Below are 21,051 nucleotides of genomic sequence, written 5' to 3'. Positions count from 1 at the left end.
CCCTGGATAAGCGGATGAAAATGGATGGATTTTCAGTTTTTGTATTTCAGTTTCACAGGGCTTTGTCAGGTATTGTCTCGGATTCTAAGCCTTTTATTACCAGGAAGTTACCTGGCCATCAGTTGGACTTCCTGGGTGTCCTTGCAATGTCAACATATGACATTAGCATGGACGGGCCTATTCAGCAATTCTGTGCATTCAGCAGCTTTATATGTCCTAAAAAATGAAAATAATAAGTCAGCGTTGACTCACACGGGACACAAACCCTGATCTCCTGGGTGAAAGTCCTGCGTTTGACCCATTCGTCCACCCACATGGACTTTGTCACCCTTTCTGCTACGTCCCCTGACTCTCTGGCAGTTAACCTCGGGGAATGTCTGAGATTTTTGCAGATTTTCTGACAATCTCAGAGAATATCCAAGTTTTTTCTAGTAAATTTAAAACTTTAATCTTGGAAACTCAGAGTTTCAGAGTCCCCTGTGGCTGAGGCACAATGTTGCACTTAGTTTTAAATTAGTTACTGTTCCCAAAACTGTTTCACTGCAATTTAAAACTCCTTTTGTCACTTTAAATACAGAGTCAGTGAACACATCAGATAAAAGATTGTCTGCGGGGTCGGACAGCAGCCACGACAAAACAGCAGATAGTTCAGTAACACTCTGTTCCCTTCGCTCCGAGCCTCTTTTGTCCTCCTCTCTCTTTGTTCATAATTTCTGCATGTCATTTTGAATTTAGGAAGATCTTTTCAGCTCACACAGAGAAATATAAATACCTCTCCTCAGTCGTTCCAGTCTACATTGAAAATGTGTTCTCACTGTCCTGCCACGATGCGACCGCTCTGCCTCTGCCGTGTGCTCGTAGAGATTAACAGACATTGTCGTCATTCAGGGGCCTTTTGATGAAACTCCACTGTGTTTGCACGTTTCATAAAGAGCTCTGAATGTGGTCTCACTTTAGCTAATGTTTTATAATGCTGAGTGGATTTTCAGTCTCGAGCCTGAACAATGATAAAGATGTTTGTTTAGCAAAACAGAATTCTCTCTGTGATTTCTTTTTAAATTATTTGATGTCATTGTGAAGAAAATGGAACTTCACAGAGAAATTATCCATGCTGGAAGTCACTGAGTGTCTTCACTATTCTGAAATCTAAAATAGAAGAAGTTCATGTTTACTGACCTTGGAGGAAAGCTGTCGAAGTCATCTTTGATTAAAAAAATAACTCAGCATTAAGCATATAAATAATTCATGAGGTCAGACATCACTGCTGTGTCATTGTGACTGTAAATCCATCAACATCTTAGAGCCCAGTGTTTGTTTTTAATCATCACCCCATGCTAGTTTTTAATGACGGTGATGGCTGGACTCTGAGAGGCGATATGCGTCAGCCCACCACTTTGGTCCAAAGTAAAATATCTCGCAAACTATCAAAAGGCCATTAAATTTCAATTTTTCACATTAACGTCCTACTCAGGATGAACTGATGTGAGTTTGGTGATGTCTTAACTTTACAGCTACTCTTGGCAAGAAAGCAAAAAAAGCATATTTCCAAAAACATCAAGCTATTTTTTTAACATTGTCACTAGCCCCTTTTACACTGCCAGATTTTCAGTGAATGTTGGGCCGTTTTGCCGGCAAGCTGCGAGCGTTTAGACACACAGAGCCGGATTGGCGAGTTGATCCGAGGTGCCCAATTTTCGGCCTCGTAGGGTAGACATATTGGTGGAACCCTTTTAGTTTAAACAGGCTGAGGCGGCCTTCTGCAACAGGAGGGGCTGTTGAAGACTTGTGGGAGGAGCTGTTGATGACGCCAGCTAGTAGCAAGAGGGAAACACAAACCTGACAGAATCACTGAAGGACTGACCAGCCGCGGCTTCCCTCCCACGTCACTGTTTACGTCACACGCTGAGCTACACGTTTTGTTACTTGCTCACGCCCCCCATTGCCCTGAAAAAGGCACATTCTGTATAAACAAAAGTAGGTAGGCGGCATTTTGCTGCACTCCCTGATTTTGTTTTTATACTGCCAATGCTGAAAAAACACTGATTGGGCTTTCCTGCAAATTTGCACAATTCCTATGTAAAAAGGGCTACTGTGAGCCTGTTAGCATGCTGGTGTTAGCATTTAACTCAGGAGCCTCATTTGCACTGCATGGTTCAACTCGGCTTGACTCACTTTTTGGTACCAGGTCCTTTTCTTGATTTTGTTTTCCACTGCAGGTAGTACCTTCCTCAGAGTGGGAGGGATTCTCAACTGACCTGCGTAGCGATGCCACATGAAATTGCCTTGAAGTCATCTTAAGTGCTCACGGGATCTTTTAATAGGCAACCAAACAGAGGAATGTCTGAACTTCATCAATCGTGTGGCGTAGTGTACAAAAAAAAATTGTGTTTGCTAGTCGTGAAAAAAAAAACAAAAAATGTGAAACTCTATCAGGAGCTGCACCTTGTCAAAATAAATCCAAACCTATATGACTGGACCATGTGTGACTTTACTTTGAAAGGACAGACACAGGAAGTGTCCTCGTCAGGTTAATCTCCAGGGCTGGTACCTGCGGTTATTCCACAGGCTAGTTAATAACATGTCGGGCAGGAAATCCAAAGTGTGGGATCATTTTGAGAAGGTGAAGGACGAACCCAAGGTGATATGTAAACTCATCTTCATTGGTCGACTACAAACATGACGTATCATCTGAAACATGGAAGTAGCTACATGCCCATTAGCCCACAGCGTCATTAACAGGCGGCTCGCTCAGTGTGTGACGTGCACTTGGAGATAAAATATAGGCCCATATTAATGAAGGTTCATTAGTACGGTTTGTATTTCTCTGTAATGTAGCACAGTGTTAACAATGTTACTGATACTATTCTTTCTCACACCTTCAACTCAAACCACCAAAATATATCATTTCATCATTACATTCATATCAGAAACATGCAGGAGACTAGTCCACTGATGGACCCTGATGAGGTCCACTGGGAAAACTCTCAGTCAGGTGGAGCCCTAGTCGCTAATGACAGTAGCTTGGAAATTTAAAACTGGTTGGTTTGTGCAGGATGTCTTGTGTCAGTGGTCTGCTGTGTTTTAACTCCACCCTCTAGTATCGGCTCCACTCGCTTGGAGCCTCAGTCAAGGTGTATCTAAAAGAAAACAGGCACTATCAACTACTGCTGCTAAAGGAAGACCAAAATAGAGCAAGTTAAGTTTAGTAGAGTCGTGCCATATCGTTCAGTGGAAAGGTAACATTAGTCTCTTTCCTGATCCCATCGCTCTGACCTCCTCTTGTCTCACCTTTGTGTTCACAGAGATCAGTCAGGAGACGGCAGTGAACCCAGTGGATATTGTCAGCACACTGCAATCTCTCCAGATGCTCAAATACTGGAAGGGAAAGCACCTGGTTTTAAAGAGACAGGTAGGAAACAAAACAAGTCCGACTTCTTTACATGCTTTTCTGTCTGGTAGAAAACTTCGTCCAGCTGGCAGCGGATTGTTCGTCGCTTTTTAAGTTTAAAACTTGTCGCAGATTCAGACATACGTACAAACTCCACATTAGTGCAGCCAGCTGAGGTGTGTTTTCTCTCTGCAGGACCTCATCGACGACTGGAAGGCCAAGGAGATCAAACGTGGTAACGGCAAGACCATTGACCCCAAAGCCTTAAAATGGACACCGCCTAAAGGGACGTAGAGGAGCTTCCTTTCACACTCCAAACCCAACACACACACAGACAGGTCCTCCGTGTACACTGGCATGCTCACAGACCCTGAGCCTAAACCCTCACACACACACACACACACACACACACACACACACACACACACACCTGTACGAAACGCTTTCAGCAGCTACAGCACAGTCAGCCACTTACAGAGTCAGCCATTACTCTGGGTTCATCAGCTGCCAAACACTGGCAAAATGTGCAGGAATCTGGAGCTAATACATGAATGAATAATCAGAAATATTTTACCACCTGGCTGTGTGAGGTCAGTTTGTGAGATCTGGCTCTGTGAAATGTGACCAAGCTGCAGTCAGAGTTTCCATCTGAAATATTAAAAGAAACAAGTAAATCTCTAATTGGTAATTAGTGGTAGTGTTAAGAAGCAGTGTTGCAGCTTCAGATGTCTTTCAAAGTTAACTGCGGTGTTTTTCACCAACTGGATGTTTTTGTGCCTTAGTGACGAACGAGAACTAGAAGAGAATCAATTCATCATTTATATTTAGATTTTATATTTTTGGTTTCAGGCTCTAACTAAGACACTAAATGTCCGACAGACAGTATGACTACAATGTTAAATAACGAGCTTACGCAGCGGCCAGTGATGTCTGTCTACGCAGGATCCCTGCTGATACTTCCTCGACCTCATTTATTATCTGGAAAGTGAAAGTAATTGTGCATTATAAGTGCACCTTCTCGCAGACACCTGATTAACACAGAACACCAGACACGCCCGCTAATCCAATCTGCGGCAGGCGGATCTGAACCTGCGCTGACCGAATGCAGGTCGGCAGCTCGTTGACTCATGCAATGAATTTTGTCAGACACAGACCAGCTGGCTGTGATTAAACAGGACGAAAATACATGACGTTTCTAGGAATACGAGTCCCGACCTCTATTTATCATTCAGGTCATATGACTACACACAGTTCTCAAACAGGCCGGGGAAGGCTTGATGATTTCTGTTAGAGCCGCACAAACATCACAACAGGAAGGAAATAGTATCTTGTTTTAACTTCTGTCCCTTCACACTAGGGCTGCACAGTATGACAAAAATATAACGTTGAATACCACGATAACGATGTTACTTGCGATAAATAAATAGATTGGAAAGTGTACTCAGTTTCTGCTGATTTCAGTACAGTACGAAAATAAAACAAATTGCTTGTTGAATTAAAGGAACACTTCACCCCTGAAATGATCATTTGCATATCAGTTACTCACCCTGTGTTGAGTTGGATTCATGAAAAAAACATTGTTTTTCTTGCACACCTCCACCGTGAATGGCGAATCCAAAAACAGAGAAAATACTCAGTGTATTGAAGTCATTGGGGTCCACGTTTAACAACAGCAGAACTATATCCAAACATCTGTTTACAACTCTCACACAATTGGTGCAGTGTAATTATGCTCAGTACTTCACTAACGCATGCATTTTCGCAGAAACATTACGATCTGTTACTGAGCTGAAAGTGAAACTTATCAATGCCAGACTCCATTGAGAAAAACAGTAATTTTACCTCAGTGAACACAGAAGCTGCTGGTTTATTGCTGCCTCGATCAGTGAGTCTCTTTTTGTTATTGTGTGACTTTCATGTGTTAGAGGGTTTGTTCAGATTCACCAAAGTCACACAATAAAGCAGACAAACTGACTGATTAAGGCAGCGCATGGCCAGCAGCTCCCCGTGTTCAGCGAGGTAAAATTAGTGTTTTTGTTAATGGAGTCTGGCTTTGAAGAGAGCATCAATAAGTTTCACTTTCCGTGCAGTTTCCCCTTCAGAAAGGGCCGTCCGTTTGGGAAGTATTGAGCATATGGATGTATAAATGAGACTTGGCTTAGGTGTTTTGATATTGTTTTGCTGTTGTTAAATGTGGACCCCAGTTAATTCAATTAAAAAAAAACAGGTTTTTGATTCTCTGCTCACCGTAGAGGCACGAGAGAAACGTTGTTGTGAATTCAGTGTAACACGAGGTGAGTAATTGATATACAAATGATCATTTGGGGGGTGCTCCTTTAAAAAAATTAAAAGATGTTAAATCTAACATGCTTTTATCGAAGAAATTGAACATTGAACTGAACTCAAAAGACACCGCTAAAAAAGAAGAATGGGATTTTCTACTGATACTCTATCAACTAAAAAGAAATCAGAGTGCAGCATCGCAGCCTTTCAGTGTGTTTATGCCATGACAATAAATGTATATCCTGCAGCCCTACTTCACACACTGTGGTACTTAATTGTGTTCAGAGTGGGCATCAGATGCAGAGTGATGTTGCTGTACGTCATGCATCCCATCAACTTAAGATTTTACAACTCTGTCTTTAAAAAAAAAAGTGTAGACATATGAAATGAAGAGTTACAGTCAGATGGTCTGAGGTCAGATGTGTTTGTGTCACAAACGTTAAACAGAGCAGAGCGTACAAACTGACGCTGACGGCGGCTGATTGAACCCAGAGCTCATCAATAACTCAGCGTCTCTCTCATGCAACAAACACACACCTCATGTCTGTTATATAACCCGTCACACCCATTAGTCAGGAAGCTATAGCTGCCATTGGCCGCGTTCGTACCGTGTTGTGTCCCCAGGATGTGACCCGTACGTGGTGTCTTCCCTTCTTTCTTTTTTTAAACCTTATATCTTAGTGCCGGCTGTGTTGTTTCATGATGTGTTCTCAGTGTTGGAGCTCACAAACATGTCCTCTCTGTGTTCTCTGTGGTGGTTTTGTTAATGTTCTCAATGATATTTTATACTTTCTCTACCTCTGAGGTTTACCACTGTATAAAAGCTACAACGGCCCATTTTAAGCTTCGTTATTTTCCTTTTTTATTCTCTGTGTTAACATGTGAAACTAAAGCAAGTGTTTGTTTTTTTAACTAGATTTTTAAAAAATATATATACTATTTATATTCTTAAAATGATATGTTAACTGCGTAGAACGTGAAAGACAAGGTCTGGTAGAGGAATGTCGACTCTAGGACGGGCTTCCTTGTGAATATGAATATTTATCCTGAAATTGTACGTAGGTTCAAATGTGTGTAGAAGCTCTTGGAAGGTACCAACAAAGACAATGTGTACGTTTACATGCACACTGATATTCCACTTTTATTCCAAATTTGACAATAGTCCAAATTTAATACGGCTCATGTTAAAAACATTCTGTTTAGATATTCCGAGTGAGGCCTTCAGGCTGATTTATGCTTTGGCGCGTGACATTTTTGACGAGTGTCGCTCAACAGAAATTAAACAGTCACAAGACGTTTTCCATTTATGCTTCGGCAAAAGGTTTCAGTCGTCTCCATGGTAACCAGAGACCCCCTGCTTTTGTTCACGGTCATTGTCCAGTAAAGAGTATTCTGCACAGACGGCTGATTAAATCACACAGATGTCCCACTGTACGTGTGTTTTAGTCTCATTAACTTTACATTCATTGATTGATCAGCTCCCAGTCTGTCTGTGAGCCAATATATACAAACACCACTGATTTTCCTGTGTCGCTAACGTGAAATATTTAGATTCAGTAAATGTCTGCTGTGTGTCAGCCTGGTGAAGGCAGTTCTGACTGCTTCTATGGACAGAGACGCTGAATGCTGGTCAGATTCGGTGTGTGGCGACAACAGTGACACTACTACTATGAGGGGGGATAAAATCACTAATTAATATATATATACACTCACTGTTGATTCCCTTCAGTGGTGCTGACATTAAAAATATTTGGGTTCAGTAAATAACTGTTGTCAGTCAGCCTGGTGAGGGCTGTTTGTTGACCGCAAGTGTCTTGCATATGTGTCAGGTTTGCAAACAGCACACTTTATTTTAAAGTACAGTGAATTTCCGGCATAGAGCTTTTATTTTGAAGTGCTGTTTCCTGCTGTAGACTGAATGACTAACGGATAGCTACTTAAAAGAGACAGCACACGAGCCAAACGCAAGGGAGACACTGAATATATTTGACTGTGTGGACCGTTAGCTAATGACCAAGGGGGATCTGGACCCCATGCCTGGACCAGTTGGGAACCACTGGTGTAAAGCACACAAATGTCCCGCTATATATGTGTTGTTATCTTATTAACTTTATATATTTCCCCCTCACTTGCTATGAAGAGAGGGGAAAATAAAATGAATATATTAATATATACAAACGCCATTAATTTCTTCCCGGGGCACAGACATGAACAATATTTAGGTGCAGTAAATGTCTGCTGTCAGTCAGCCTGGTGAAGGCAGATTGGGCAGCAGAGGGCTGCTTCTGTGGACAGAGACATTGAATGCACATTGCGCAACAAAATATAACGATGTCCGCGTCACAAGAAAATACTCCATGTGCACAACATGAGAGAAAAGTGTCAAGCCGTCAGTCGAGTGACACTCTTCAAAAGTGTCACACACCTGAGCATTAATTAGGCTTTATTCTGGATGCAGCATTTCTGATTACGATAGGTGTCGATATTATTCAGGTTTTAGGAGCATTCTTTGGGCATATAGTGCATTTGTAAATTTTGCAGTTTGCAACACAAAGCCTCTCGTCTGTTTACTATATATTTACTGTAGGGCCGAGATACATGCCCAAAAAAAAGCCCACATCTCGGGTCAGAAGGAGAAACACACCCACTTTTAAACATTATGAAAGACTTGGTTAGCAACAGGGTTTTGGATCTGTGCACGTATTGTAACACAGACCATTTCAAGAAGGAGGTTGAAGGAATAGACGAGGAAAACTGTAAAGAATTCCAGGCACAAACAGCCATTCTACTTTTCCATATTTCGACGTGACAAATGACACATTAGGACAAGTTAATCAGATTATGCACAGCTGCATGTAAACAGGAATATCAGTGTAATATTCATTTTCATTATCCATGCAGACAGCTTCTCAGGACTGTGGTCTTTTTTGGGATAAGGGTAAAAAACTGAATATTTTGTGCATGTAAACGTCAGTGACAGAAGTCATTTACATTTCAGACGTTTATCTCCTGTCATCAAAAGTGACATCATTGAATCAAAACACATCACTTCTGCACGTTGTCACTACCTGTTACTGACATAACTGCTGCTGCAACATGTTTGGAAAATAATCTGTGTGTGTGAGACCGGTGAGCTCGGTCCCATCAGCAGCATCTCTGTATCATTAGCTGTTCTTTACAGCCCTCTGTGTGCGATTGAACACATTTTATTTCACTGACAATCTAAATATTTATTGATCTGCATCAACTTTTTAATTTTGGAACCAGCTTTTAAGGTTTGTTAAAGGAGCAGTTTGACATTTTGGGAAATATTAACTCTCATTAGAAGAGTTGGATGAGAAGGTTGATATCAGTCTGCTCATCTCTTGCAACAAAGCACATCAAGTTCATAGACTGCACAAAAATAATGTAAGGTAGCCACCAGGATGTCACCTATGTTGAAGCCTCGAGTTTGGTGTTAAAGTTTGGCAACTTTTACTATAGAAACCAAAACTGTTTTTTGTACCAGGCTGTAAACATGTTTATTTCAGCCTCAAGTGGCCATCAGAGGAACTGCAGTTTTCAGCCCGGAGGTTGCTGCTTGATATTTCCCAACAATGTGGAGCTGCTCCTTTAAACTTTGTGCATAAGCTCAGACAGCAGTTGGCTGTGAAATCGGAGGTGTGTGGCCAACGATGTCAGATTGAATCATCTTTCTGTTTTTTTGTTTTGTAGCTTTTGTGACACAGTTTCATGTGAGGAGACCACAGCCGACAGTTACACGAGCTTCTCTTCTTTCACAGTGTAACAAATGTTGCCTTTCTGTTTTGCTTTGTGTTTTTATGGTGTTTCCTCTCAACCATCTGTGGATTCATGTGTTTGTTTCATGTGTTAACCCTGTGGTTGATTTTTTTTGTCCTCATTCGGGTCTTACATGCAGACTTTAAATCAATACAAATAGGCCATGCGTTTCAACCGACTACATTTATCCTTTTAGCACCTGTTCTCAATACACATCTCTGAGTGAGTGTAGGGAGCCGAGTGTTTCGCCAATTCTTAAGTGCATTTACAGCAAAGTGCACTTTGAAAGGAAGAATCCATCCTAAAACACACCTCTTAACGATGATGATGATGATGATGATGATGATGATGATGATGATGATGATGATGATGATGATGATGATGATGTTCGATACGTGACAGGGACAGTTTTTTATTCCTTCAGTTATATGATGGAGTGTTTAAGATAATCCAAGGTTTTTGTTTGGGTTCCTCAAAACTTTAGTGCCGCCGTTTTGTACTGATATTTAACAAACACTCCATCATGAGCAGATAACATATTTTATATTCTCACAGTCGCAGAAATCTGAATTAATTTGTTTTTTTACTTGAAAAGGCTTTGCATTCAAATAACTCCCTGAGTGTTGATGCTGAATGTGCATGCCTCCTCAGTGAACGGAGAATCCAAAAAGGACGAGCACTCTTCATTAACTGAAGTAAACAGGGGCCACGTTTAACAGCAAAACTATGTCAAAACTCTCACACAACTCGTGCAGTATGATCCAAGTCTCATTTATCCAGTTGTATGCTCAGGACTTCCCAAAACAAACAGCGTTTCTTGACAGGGAACTGAAACTGAAACTTATCTCTCTTCAGAGACAAACTCTCACTGAACACGGAGCTGCTCGTCTGTCACTGTTTCTGTCAGTCGGTACATTTCCAGTCACAGTGAAGTGGAGCTACAGTTCCAGCTGGACGAGGACATCTAACTGGCCTACTGTCCTTGTCCCAGTATACAAGCACGGGAGGGGAATCCATTTATTGAGCCAAGTATGTGCGACTCCTCTACGATAGGTGGAGATATGCCCCCTTTCAGCTTGTTAGTATTGGACCTTTTTCCTGTTGACCTATTACGTCACAGACCAAACAATGGACAAACAAGTTAGCTACGGTTAGCTAGCAGCTAACTGCTACCATGGTGGACAACTTTACAGCTCTGTACATTTGGTCCGTCCAAAAAGTCACGGTTCTGGATGTAGATTTCTCCATGTTGTTACCGGCTTCTTCTTCTCTTACACATTTAATGCTATTGGACTTCTGGGTCAAAGCCCGGGGCGGAAACTGTGGAGCATGCTCAGAGCGCCTCGGCCAGTTTGGGTCTGATTGACTGTATACATGCAGGAGTCACATGATCTGGGTGTGTTAGTCCCACTGTGACACATTCACTGCAGGAACATTTCACTCACACTGACAAATAAACTGACACAATAAATCATTTTCTCTGATGTCATGTAAACGCACTGAATGAAGTCTGGTATCTGTAAGTTTCATTTTCAGCACGGCACTGAGGACACGACTGGATAAACGACACAGATTTGTTACTGAGATGAAACTGAAACTGATCAATGCCAGACTCCACTGAGAAAAACAGTAATTTTACCTCACTGAATACTGAAGCTGCTGGTTCATTGCTGCTTACATCAGTGAGTGTGTTTTTGTTATTGTGTGGCGTGTTAGAGCGTTAATTCAGATTTACCGAATCTCACACAGATAAACTAACAGATTGAGGCAGCACTACACACGCAGATCCCGTGTTCAGCAATGTAAAATTAGTGTTTTTGTCGCTGGAGTCTGGCTCTAACGAGAGCATCGATAAGTTTCACTCTCTGATCAGTTCCCTGTTGAAAAGGACTGACTGAGGTTACGACTGGATTAATGAGACTTGGCTTATACTGCACATGTTGTGTGAGAGTTTGTGAACACACGTGGACTCCCATGACTTCATCATGACTTTCATCAGTTTTTGGATTCTTCGTTCACTGTGGAGGTGAGAAAAACAAAGTTTCCATCATAAATCAACGTAACACAGGGTGAGTTACTAATACACCAAAAATTATTTTTGGTGTGAAGTATTTCTTTAAATGTTAAATTACAACACCACAAATGATCATATTAAAGAAAGTTTTCCCTTTAAGACAAGCCTTTTTTTTTTATTTAGAAACCTCTCCTTCTAGATGTCTGTTTTTATTTTTCATCCTGTTGTCGTGCAGTTTTTCTGTGTGCCAGTGGCAGCTATAGACGGGCAGCTTATTAACACATCTGAAAAGGGTCCCAGTTACTTATCCCATCACCTTCCATAGGCCACCAGTGAGCTGTTGTAGTACTGCAGCACTTGAACGCACCCTGCTACCTGTTTTAAACTACGCACTCAAAGCAGCGACACACAAACCGTAGCGTGGCATCGATATGTAGCTCAGTCGTGCTTTTGTACTTGCTTCTCCCCCTTCCTTCCTCCTCAATAAATGCAAACGGTGAAACAAAGGCTGAGTGTGGTCAGTTTGTGTGTTTGCTGGTTCCCACGGCAACAGGGTTGTTTGGGTCCGGTCAGTTGGTAGTATACAAGGAATGTACGGACATAACAGCAAACAAAGGAGGTGCCTCTACGTCAGATCTGTTCACAATGAGAAGACAAACCACTCAGAATGAGTGTCAGTGGTGACGTGTTAGTGGATGGATGACATGACGTGTATCTACAGTTGAGACTTTTAGCAGCTGTCCTTGTGATTTTGTTTCATACATTTTAAAAATGTTACCACTGTCTATTTAGGTGGTAACTTTTCTTTAACCTGTCAGATTTGTATCAATAATACCTTGCAAAGTCTCTGAGCTGCTGTGAAACTGCACCTACTCAGGGCAACAAAAGAGTTTATCTTGGCTGCATCGGTACAACGAGCAACCAAGACATGAGGGCAGAGGAGATACCTGCACACAATACACCTGAGCTGGACAGCCACATAAAAGGTTCAAAGTCAATTTACTGAGAACATCGGTGCAGCAAGCAGTTCAGTCCTCAACTGTCATCAGTGCTGCTGACGTGTGTTTCACAGAACAGATAAAGACACAGACAGATTCCTACCAGGTGTGATCAATCAATCAGCAGGTGCCACTAATCAGATGAGATCAACTCTGAGGAGCAGGAGCCTGACCACCAAATCACAATCACCTGTCTAAAGAGTATTATACACATCACAACATTCTCAAACATCAATGTATACAAATGCACAAAAAATACTATACACAGAAAAAAAGTCAATAAAATAAACATATTTTATTTAAATAAAGAAATAATAATATAATGAAATAATAATAAATAAATACATGAAAAAAATATATACGAAAAAAAGAGTTGAAAAAACACAACTATACACAAAAAAAATCAATAAAATAAAATAAACTATATATATTAAAAATAAATAATAATAAAATAATAATGAATAAATATATGAAGGAAATAATAAAAATATATGAGAAAAAAAAGACAAAATAAAAAAAAGAGTTGATCTCATCTAATTAAAGGCAGCAGCTGACTGATAACACCTGGTAGGAATCTGTCACCTGCGTTTTTGTGCACGGATGTTCTCAGTAAATTGACTTTTTTTGTATTGATCTCAGTCTGTGAACATTTTTTTGTGGCTGTCCAGCCCAGTTGTACTGGTGTGCAGGGATCTCTTCTGCCGTCCTTCATCAATAATACCTCAAATTACAGCAGAGAAAATCAAATATGACAATATTTTGACCAAATACCTCGTTATAGATATTGCAATAATATTGTAGAGTTCACTATTAGTGCTTTCACAAAATTCTTACAGTGAAATTTTTGAAAAATAAGTATCGTAAGTAAGAAAATGACTTAAATGCAGCTTTTCAAACCAGGAAAAGACACAAAATGATATCTGAGAGCTGAGTCAGTATTTGTGGTCCTTATCTGACAGCAGGAGTCACTTTCGTCAGTATCTCACACGTAAACGTACATTAAAGTGTCTTTTAGCTACTTTAAACAAATCATCTGAGGTCTTACCAAGAATTTTTTGGCTCGGACCGCTGCAGATAATTCGGCTTACAGTAAAAAACCTCTGAAGGAACACTGAAAGAATTCTAACCAGGAGACATGTCAGAGAAACACTGATTTGTAACGACTGCTTTATTCAGTGTTTTTACCGGTTAAATCACCTGATCCGGTGTTTTGGAGAAGAGAAGACCTCTGCTGACTCTAACAATGAACACTGAAGGAATTCTAACCGGGAGAAGTTTCAGATAAACACTGATTTTAAGGGTAAAACAGCAGTTTAAATCGGCTGGTCTGTTTGTTTTGGAGAGAGCTCTGTGGATAATGATGAATATTTAAGGAATTCTAACTGGGAGAAGTTTCAGCTGGTTGCAGTCTGCAATCTTCACCACTTTTTGCCACTAAATCCCCTTAAATCTGAAACACTGAGCCTTTAACTTTCCAGCTCAGCAGCATCACTCTTCAACACAGAACAAAGACACACTCGGCTTATGTCATCAGCTTTAATGGATTTTGCGTGAAATAAGCAAACTCTCGTAAAAGACATGAGCCTTACATGTACATAGATTAAATATGACTTATTGATAACAATATACAGTGGATTACAGCGCTGGATAGGTGGTGATTTGCAGCAGCTTAAAACAATTCCAGTTAACTGGTGTGTCGGCCGTCTGTCCTGATCCGACTGTGTGACGCTCTGTGTCCTGTTGATCAACAACAGGACTGACTGATACAGGACGTTAAGGTTGAATCTGAACTTTGACTACTTTTTGTTTCTTCTTTCCTCCTTAGTAAGAGTCAGATTTCCATTCCTCCTCAACATCTGGAAGACAAAAAGATAAAGATATTTGGAGATTTCTTGAGCAGACGTTTCACAAGCAACGAGGAAAATACAGTTTTGACACTTTCAAGCACAAAATGAAAAACACCACAGATTAATTCAAAATGGCGGCACGCACAGGTGCAGCGGCTCCTCCTTGGTCCAGTATTATTCTCACTGGACGTGCTGCCACTTGGTGACATCATTAGAGAACACAATGTTTGTTTCCATAGTTACGCAGATGACACGCAACTGTACATCTCTGCTGAGCCAAACGATGCTGCAGCCATAAACTCTGCAGCTCGGCTATGAACCACATCAGGCCAGTCTGAGCTGCTCTGTTCTGACTTCCTGTTACATGTACAATTGATTTTAAGCTCCTCCTCCTTGTATACAAAGCCCTACATGGGCTGGGACCGAGCTACATCACTAACTCCCTTGTTAACGATTTGCCTCCAAGAACACTGCGATCATCTGCTGCTGATTTATTGGAAGATGATCAGGGATGCAGCCTTTGTCAGTGACGCCCCAAAGTTACTGAACACACAGATATCAGAGAAGCTGCTCGCTGAATATTTTTAAAAGAAAGCTAAAATCATATCTGTTCAATTTAGCCTTTAACTCGCTCTGACTTTCCTGATCAACCCAGTCTCACCCTGAAGTCTGGTGCTTGGGCAGTGACTTGCAGCGTCAGACACCGACAATAAAAGCCATCCTTTAACGTTGGCGTGATACACGGACGGCTGCCGTGATAGTTTTTTTTTTTTTTTTAAGATATTTTTTGGGGCATTTTTAGCCTTTATTTGATAGGACAGACAAGCATGAAAGGGGGAGAGAGAGGGAGTGACATGCAGCAAAGGGCCACAGGCTGGAGTCGAACCCGGGCCGCTGCGGCACCAGCCTTGTACATGGGGCGCCTGCTCTACCACTAAGCCACCGACACCCCGCTGCCGTTATAGTTTAACAGTGCTCGGCGGCATCAGAGGGAAACGCCCTCCCTAGTGTCGTGGTTAGAGCACTCGTTTTCCATGCGGAAGGTCGAGTCCTGCTGGGGTCGACATCAGCAAAGGCATGCGGTCACAAGAGGCTCCCACCACTGAATCAAACGGGATCAGATTCGTTAAGGAGTAAATCCAGAATCTGAGCCAAGTCCTCAAACAAGGGCGCAACTCAAGGCCGTTGTAGACGGAGGTTCCAAACATAAAAACGGATTAATTCCATGTGTGTACTTTGTGCTGCATTTCTTGTATGAACGGTGCTGTATAAATAAAGTTAATTATTAACGGAGCTTTTACTTGTTTTTAATATAATCTGAAACAAATTTTCGTTGTTATCCAGAACATTATTTTGTCGTTTTATCAGTTTATTACCGTGCAACATTTATTCCTCTGCAGGTACCTATTTTTATTCTATGAGTATTTGCAATGCACTTTAATGTTGTCCTGTCCATACTGAATGTTGTGTTTGCTACCTGTTCTTTACTGCACCTGGATTTGTGTGTGACAACACTTCAGCTGCTGTTTATCATGAATAACAATAATAAATTGAATTGAATAAAAACTTAGAGGAGAAATCATAAAAGAGAAAAACTTTCCTGCCCACATTATTCAGCATAAACAGAGGTGGTTGAAAACAAGCGTGAGATTACACATTTCTTACACCAGAGTATCGTTGTATCATTGCATTAAGAAGTTTGCATTACCTCCACCTAAACTTCTCCTGCCCATGAGTCCAACAAACATCTCCCCTTTATTTCCTGGTGAAGACAAACACAGATCTCCATGAGGGTCGTTAGAAACCAAATGATCTTTAACTGGTTGAATAATCATAATAACAATGATGATAATAAAAAGCAAGACAACAGTGGTGTCGTCCTCGTGGTGTAATTAAACTCACTTTTCTTGCCCAGCCTCACAGGTTGAGATGCTCCTGAAAAATAAAGCAGGGATGAAATGTTGTAGTCATATTTGAATAGTATGAAAGGAAAACCGCGAGCTTCAGCAGCAACATTAGAACAAAACCACCACAACTCAACTGTAATATTCCCACACAGTACAATTATGTATTTGTTTATTTGTTTGTTTACCCGAGCTTCTTCCCATCAGGCCGTGGAACTGCTGCGCTTTGGACCGCTTGATGAGGTCTGCCAGCCGGATGGTTATTCCTCTCTCTAGCGGGTAGCCCTGCGCACACACACACACACACACACACACACACATAGACACACATGTTGTGAGGTTTGGTTCAGGAACGTACTCCTGCTGTCTGATGAACTGGGAGAACTGGTGCTGCTCCCAAATACAAAACATGTCCCCTGGGATCTATATATATAAATCAACAGCTGATTTCCTTCTCTGTTTTTATGCTCTGCCATTTCTCCTCTAACCATCAGGCTGTAACCTGTGACAGGCTGTTATGACACAGTCACATATATGGAGTTTATTCACGTAGGTTTGCACCACCAAAGGTTTGTGACAGAATCAGAGAGGAGAGGGAGAGACGCTGTGCTGCTGCCAGAGGAGCCGCTGAATGAGTTCCCTCTGAGCGCTAAGAGAAGGAAAAGTTTATTCCACACTACTGAAGCTGCTCCTCTTTTTGGAACCACCAAGGAGTCAGGAATAATTTCGCTTTCAGTCATGCTTGTTGTTGCCGTGGGTAACAGTATGACGTCATTATGTCAACAAGTCGAAATATCGCGATCAAGATATGAATTTTTCACATCATATTAAAAAAGAAACCGGACAGGCCCCGCCCCCAACTCAAATATCTCCAAACATTCTCCTCAGATGTCAAAATCCAGGAGGAGGTGATAGCCTTCAGTTGTTGCCGTAGCAGCAGGATGTCTGCAGCAGTTCGTGAACACCTGCCCCCACAAAAAAAATTATCCTTTGACATTCAAACAAAAAAGAAAAAAGGGAAAATGATCTGAAGATCTGAAGCTAACTGTCCGTCTGCGGTCGGGGCACCACCTCTCGTCTTGACAGCGCAGCTCAACCTAATGTGTTCATCAGTGAGTGATCGTCACAGTCACAACATGCTTCAGACAAAAAAAAGTTTTAAAAAAATTGAAATCTCATTTTGTAGAATATTATTTATCGTAATAAAGTACAGTATACAAGAATACTGAGTACAGAATACATGACAGCTGCTAGTGTCGACATTAATTACATATGATCAACACTTTAACACTCACATCCCAGTTTTCTGCTTTTTGATACAGTGCAGTGTTTGACATTGATTTCTGGGGTACGGCAACACCACTTGGACAATTTGCTAATTATTTTGGAGCAGAGCATGGTCGCCTATCGAAACATAGCAATTTTTTCATTTATATTTTCTATCCAGCGCCAGCCTGTGGCCCAGGCAGCACAGGTGAATGCTGAGGGCGCTGTCATCCACAGGGGGCGCCACAAATGACGGAAGAAAAAAAATAAAATCAAAATGTTCATCTTTTACTATTTTTTACTAAAACTATTACTACTATTGTTTTGAAATATGACATAAGGCCACAACAACATAACTATGGAGCAAAACCTACTAAATAATAAAGGGGCCCCTCCCTTCTCAGCTTGTTACACTTTACCTGCTCTCCGGGGGAGATGGGCGGAGTTACCTGACGTCACCTGAACCCTGAAACATGCTGTTATCATGTCAGAACGACTCAACTACCACGACACTACTGAGAGGAGTGGATGTGGAGAGGAAGAACATGAAACCAGCAGGAGGAGAGCTTATTAAGTTAGCTGTTAGCTGTTAGCAGTTAGCAGCTAGTTATCGTTACCTCTAAGCAGCTGCTGGACACAACCAACAGCTGACAGTTACATTGATTTACATTGTGAAGCGTTCAAGCTCTACTCAGTAAAAATGAGCACTGGGTGAAGGTAAATTATAACGTTCTCATGATGTGTTCAGTGTAATCTTGTAAAATGTAGCTTTTGGTGAGAAACTTGAATAAATCAGCTGTTTGAAGGAGAAATGTGTCGATGTTTTTACAGCACTGTGAAATAGATATTAGAGAGATGAATTATGATGCATCATATATAGTAAAAAGACCTTTTTTAAAAGATGTTTTTTATGTGAAAGAATTTTGTTTCATAGATGTGTTTTATTGAATTTGTGCCCATTCAAAGAGGAAAAAGAAAACTGAAATATAAAAACATCGACTGTTGGCCAAATTGTTATTTTTAACACTGGTGTCAGTATCAGCCCAGAATTTTAAAATCAGTGCATCCCTAGCTTAAATTAGCACAAATTGTTATCTTATTTTTTTATTGTTAGCAGGTTGTTTATTTGCAATTTAGTTATAAACATGCTGTAGTTTGTTGAGCTGCAGCAAGGGGACGTTTTCAGACAATATATTTTATAATTACTGTTTTTGCTCACCTGTCTCAAATACTCAGAGGCTCTTATGTAACCTGTTTGCTTTGTTCTTTTATCTACTTTTACAGATAAATGTTCCTGTGCCTCTTAAATACAGTAATAGATAGAATAGATAGTTTCATATTACAACAAGATAAATACGTAGCTATATTTTTATTTTTATACCAAGAAAATTTTCATTTTATAACAAGTATTTTATAATAACATATTTTTTTGTACAAGAAAAATGTTTTAAGAACATAAAAGCATCTTGTTTAAGCAGATTATTACCTGATACTGATTGTTTATTTTCTGGCGTGGCATCAATAAGCTTCTGTACAAACGCATGATCCGTTAGATTTGATGTCATCATGTGTTATTTATTTTTTATCAGTATATTGGTGGGGACATTTTGAGCAGGTCTGATTGATTGTTCAGAAGCTCTTATGTAGCTTGTTTGCTCCAATCTGTTATTTACAGATAAATATTCCCGTCGCTTTTATATTTAGTTTTTATTTTTTTAAAGGTTTTGTGTTACAACAAGATGTTTTCATGTTATAAGACTTTTATCGTTATTACAAGAATTTTTCTTTGTAATTTTTTTTTCATGAAAGCATCGTGTTACATCAAGAAACTTTTCATGTTTTCACCTCATATTAATATTTTTCTCTTTTTTTTCTGGTGTGGCATCAATAAGCTTCCGTACAAAATCACGATCAACGGATTTGTCATTGTCTCTCTCTCTGTGGTGCTGAAATGTGAGAGCCAGCATTAAATGATCAGTTTGTGTAAAATGATCAATCAGTATATATTGGTAGGGACAATGGACAAATGGTTTGGGGTTGTCCCCTGAATATATATTATAATCACTGCCTTGGCTCAAATGACTCAAACATTCAGAAGCTGTTATGTAACTTTTATATACTTTTACAGATTATTGTCCCTGTGCCTTTTGTATTTTAGTTTATTTTCTATTTTTAAAAAAGTTTTCATGTTGTAACTTTGAGACTTTTCCTGTTTCACATTATAACAAGATAAATGTTTGTTATTACATTTTTGTTTTGTCACAACATGAAAACAAAATGTTAAAAACATCTTTTTATACCTAAACTTTTCAAAAAAAAAAAAATCTACATAAAATTGAAAAGGGTTTTTTTTTTTTGTTTGTTTTTGTTTTTTTTCTGGTGTGGCATCAATACGCTTCCGCACAGAAGCATGAGCCAGTGGATTTGTCATTGTCTCTCTCTGTGGTGCTGAAACATGAGAGCCAGCTTGCATTAAACAAACTGATAATTTAAGCGAAGAAGGGAGAGTGCTTTGTCTGTTTGAAGATTAAAGCTTGATCTGTTCTATTCATACAGCCCAGCGTCACAGATCACAGTTCGCCTCAGACTTTACAACGCACGACTATTCTCTGTCTTTGGACCCTCACAGCGGAATCTAACAGAACTCTTCAACATATGATGATGAGGAGAAAATTGGGAAACTATAAAAATATCATAAAAGTCCCAACTTGGAAAAGAGTCAGACCTGTTAGTAACTTCCACAGCCGCGCGTAAAGTCTGTTTGGATGATCAAACTAACGGCATTACAGAGAGCGTGGATCCTTTTCTCAGATCAACACATGCAAACATGCTCCACTGTTTCCCAATCCATGAATCCAGCTCTAAACGCGCCTGTGATGCTGTTTTCTTTTACCTGCCAGTTCTCCACCGTCCAGATCTCTCCGTCTTGCTCTTCGTTGGACAGCGGGCTCCCCAGCGCGCCGAAAACCTGCACGAACACGACCACCAACAACACAACTATAAACTTCAGAGCCTCCATCGTCTCCAAAGAAAAGAAACGGCTGCAGATGGTCAAGAAAAAAGAGCCCGATGTGGACGCATACAGGAGCCAAGTAACTTCAGACACTCCACAAATGTGCGTTTTGTTCTGCGCGTTGTGCGTCGCTCCTGCGTAAAGGTCTCCGTCTGCTCTTATAAAGACCCTCTGCTCGCTCCTCCCCACCTCCTCTGGTTAAAGTGAATGTATCCTGCAGGTCATCGTCTGACTCAGACCTGATGTGCGTAGACAGTGAATAAACCTGAGCTTATCTAAAGCCAACTGACCACTTCCCAAAGTGTGAAGGATGGATGTTTGTTTCTGCATTTACTCACCTGGGTTTGTTCTTTGGCCCCCGTGATTAACGAGCTCATTAAGCAGCACAATGTGCTGTGACTGAATGAACACAGTGAAGGCTGTTGTGTGTGTGTGTTTGAGTTATCAGGTGAATGAACCACAGCCACAGGCAAAGACAGGTTGGAGATACATCAACCCAAATCATAAATGATACAGACACAGTTATATTTCCAGTGTCAGGCCTGCCTTCAGACCTGG

General features: G+C 40.6%; 2 protein-coding genes across 10 annotated transcripts in view; one reads left to right on the top strand and one right to left on the bottom strand.

The window, feature by feature from the left end:
* Window positions 1-11,971, top strand: part of LOC117268234 (histone acetyltransferase KAT7-like) — a 33,511-nt gene extending 21,540 nt beyond the window's left edge. For all 9 annotated transcript variants that reach the window (XM_033644496.2, XM_078161784.1, XM_078161786.1 and 6 more), the window contains 2 exons: window positions 3,303-3,409; window positions 3,584-11,971. In XM_033644496.2, coding sequence (XP_033500387.1) covers window positions 3,303-3,409; window positions 3,584-3,682 — 206 coding nt within the window. In that variant the 3' untranslated portion in view covers window positions 3,683-11,971. The remainder of the gene's footprint in view (window positions 1-3,302; window positions 3,410-3,583) is intronic.
* Window positions 11,972-13,985: 2,014 nt separating this feature from the next.
* Window positions 13,986-20,765, bottom strand: LOC144458698 (uncharacterized). Its single transcript, XM_078161788.1, has 5 exons — window positions 20,374-20,765; window positions 16,403-16,499; window positions 16,213-16,245; window positions 16,019-16,072; window positions 13,986-14,319 (listed from the first exon to the last, which is right to left on the bottom strand). Exons 1-5 carry the CDS (start codon window positions 20,497-20,499, stop codon window positions 14,285-14,287), a joined length of 345 nt encoding a protein of 114 aa, XP_078017914.1. The 5' UTR covers window positions 20,500-20,765; the 3' UTR covers window positions 13,986-14,284.
* Window positions 20,766-21,051: the final 286 nt, after the last annotated feature.

The sequence above is a fragment of the Epinephelus lanceolatus genome, chromosome 18, assembly GCF_041903045.1.
Source record: "Epinephelus lanceolatus isolate andai-2023 chromosome 18, ASM4190304v1, whole genome shotgun sequence".
Lineage (NCBI taxonomy): Eukaryota > Metazoa > Chordata > Actinopteri > Perciformes > Serranidae > Epinephelus > Epinephelus lanceolatus.
Note: the sequence above shows the minus strand (reverse complement) of the source record. Positions and strands in the feature narration are given on the sequence as shown.

Bases quoted from the DNA above. Each gene is read 5' to 3' on its own strand.
- LOC144458698 (XM_078161788.1), bottom strand. From the start codon at position 20,499: ATGGAGGCTCTGAAGTTTATAGTTGTGTTGTTGGTGGTCGTGTTCGTG. The intron at 16,073-16,212 runs GTGAGTTTAATT...TGTCTTCACCAG, and splicing joins TGTGAGGCTGGGCAAGAAAA to GAAATAAAGGGGAGATGTTT. The intron at 14,320-16,018 runs GTAATGCAAACT...TTTGTCTTCCAG, and splicing joins CAGGAGAAGTTTAGGTGGAG to ATGTTGAGGAGGAATGGAAA.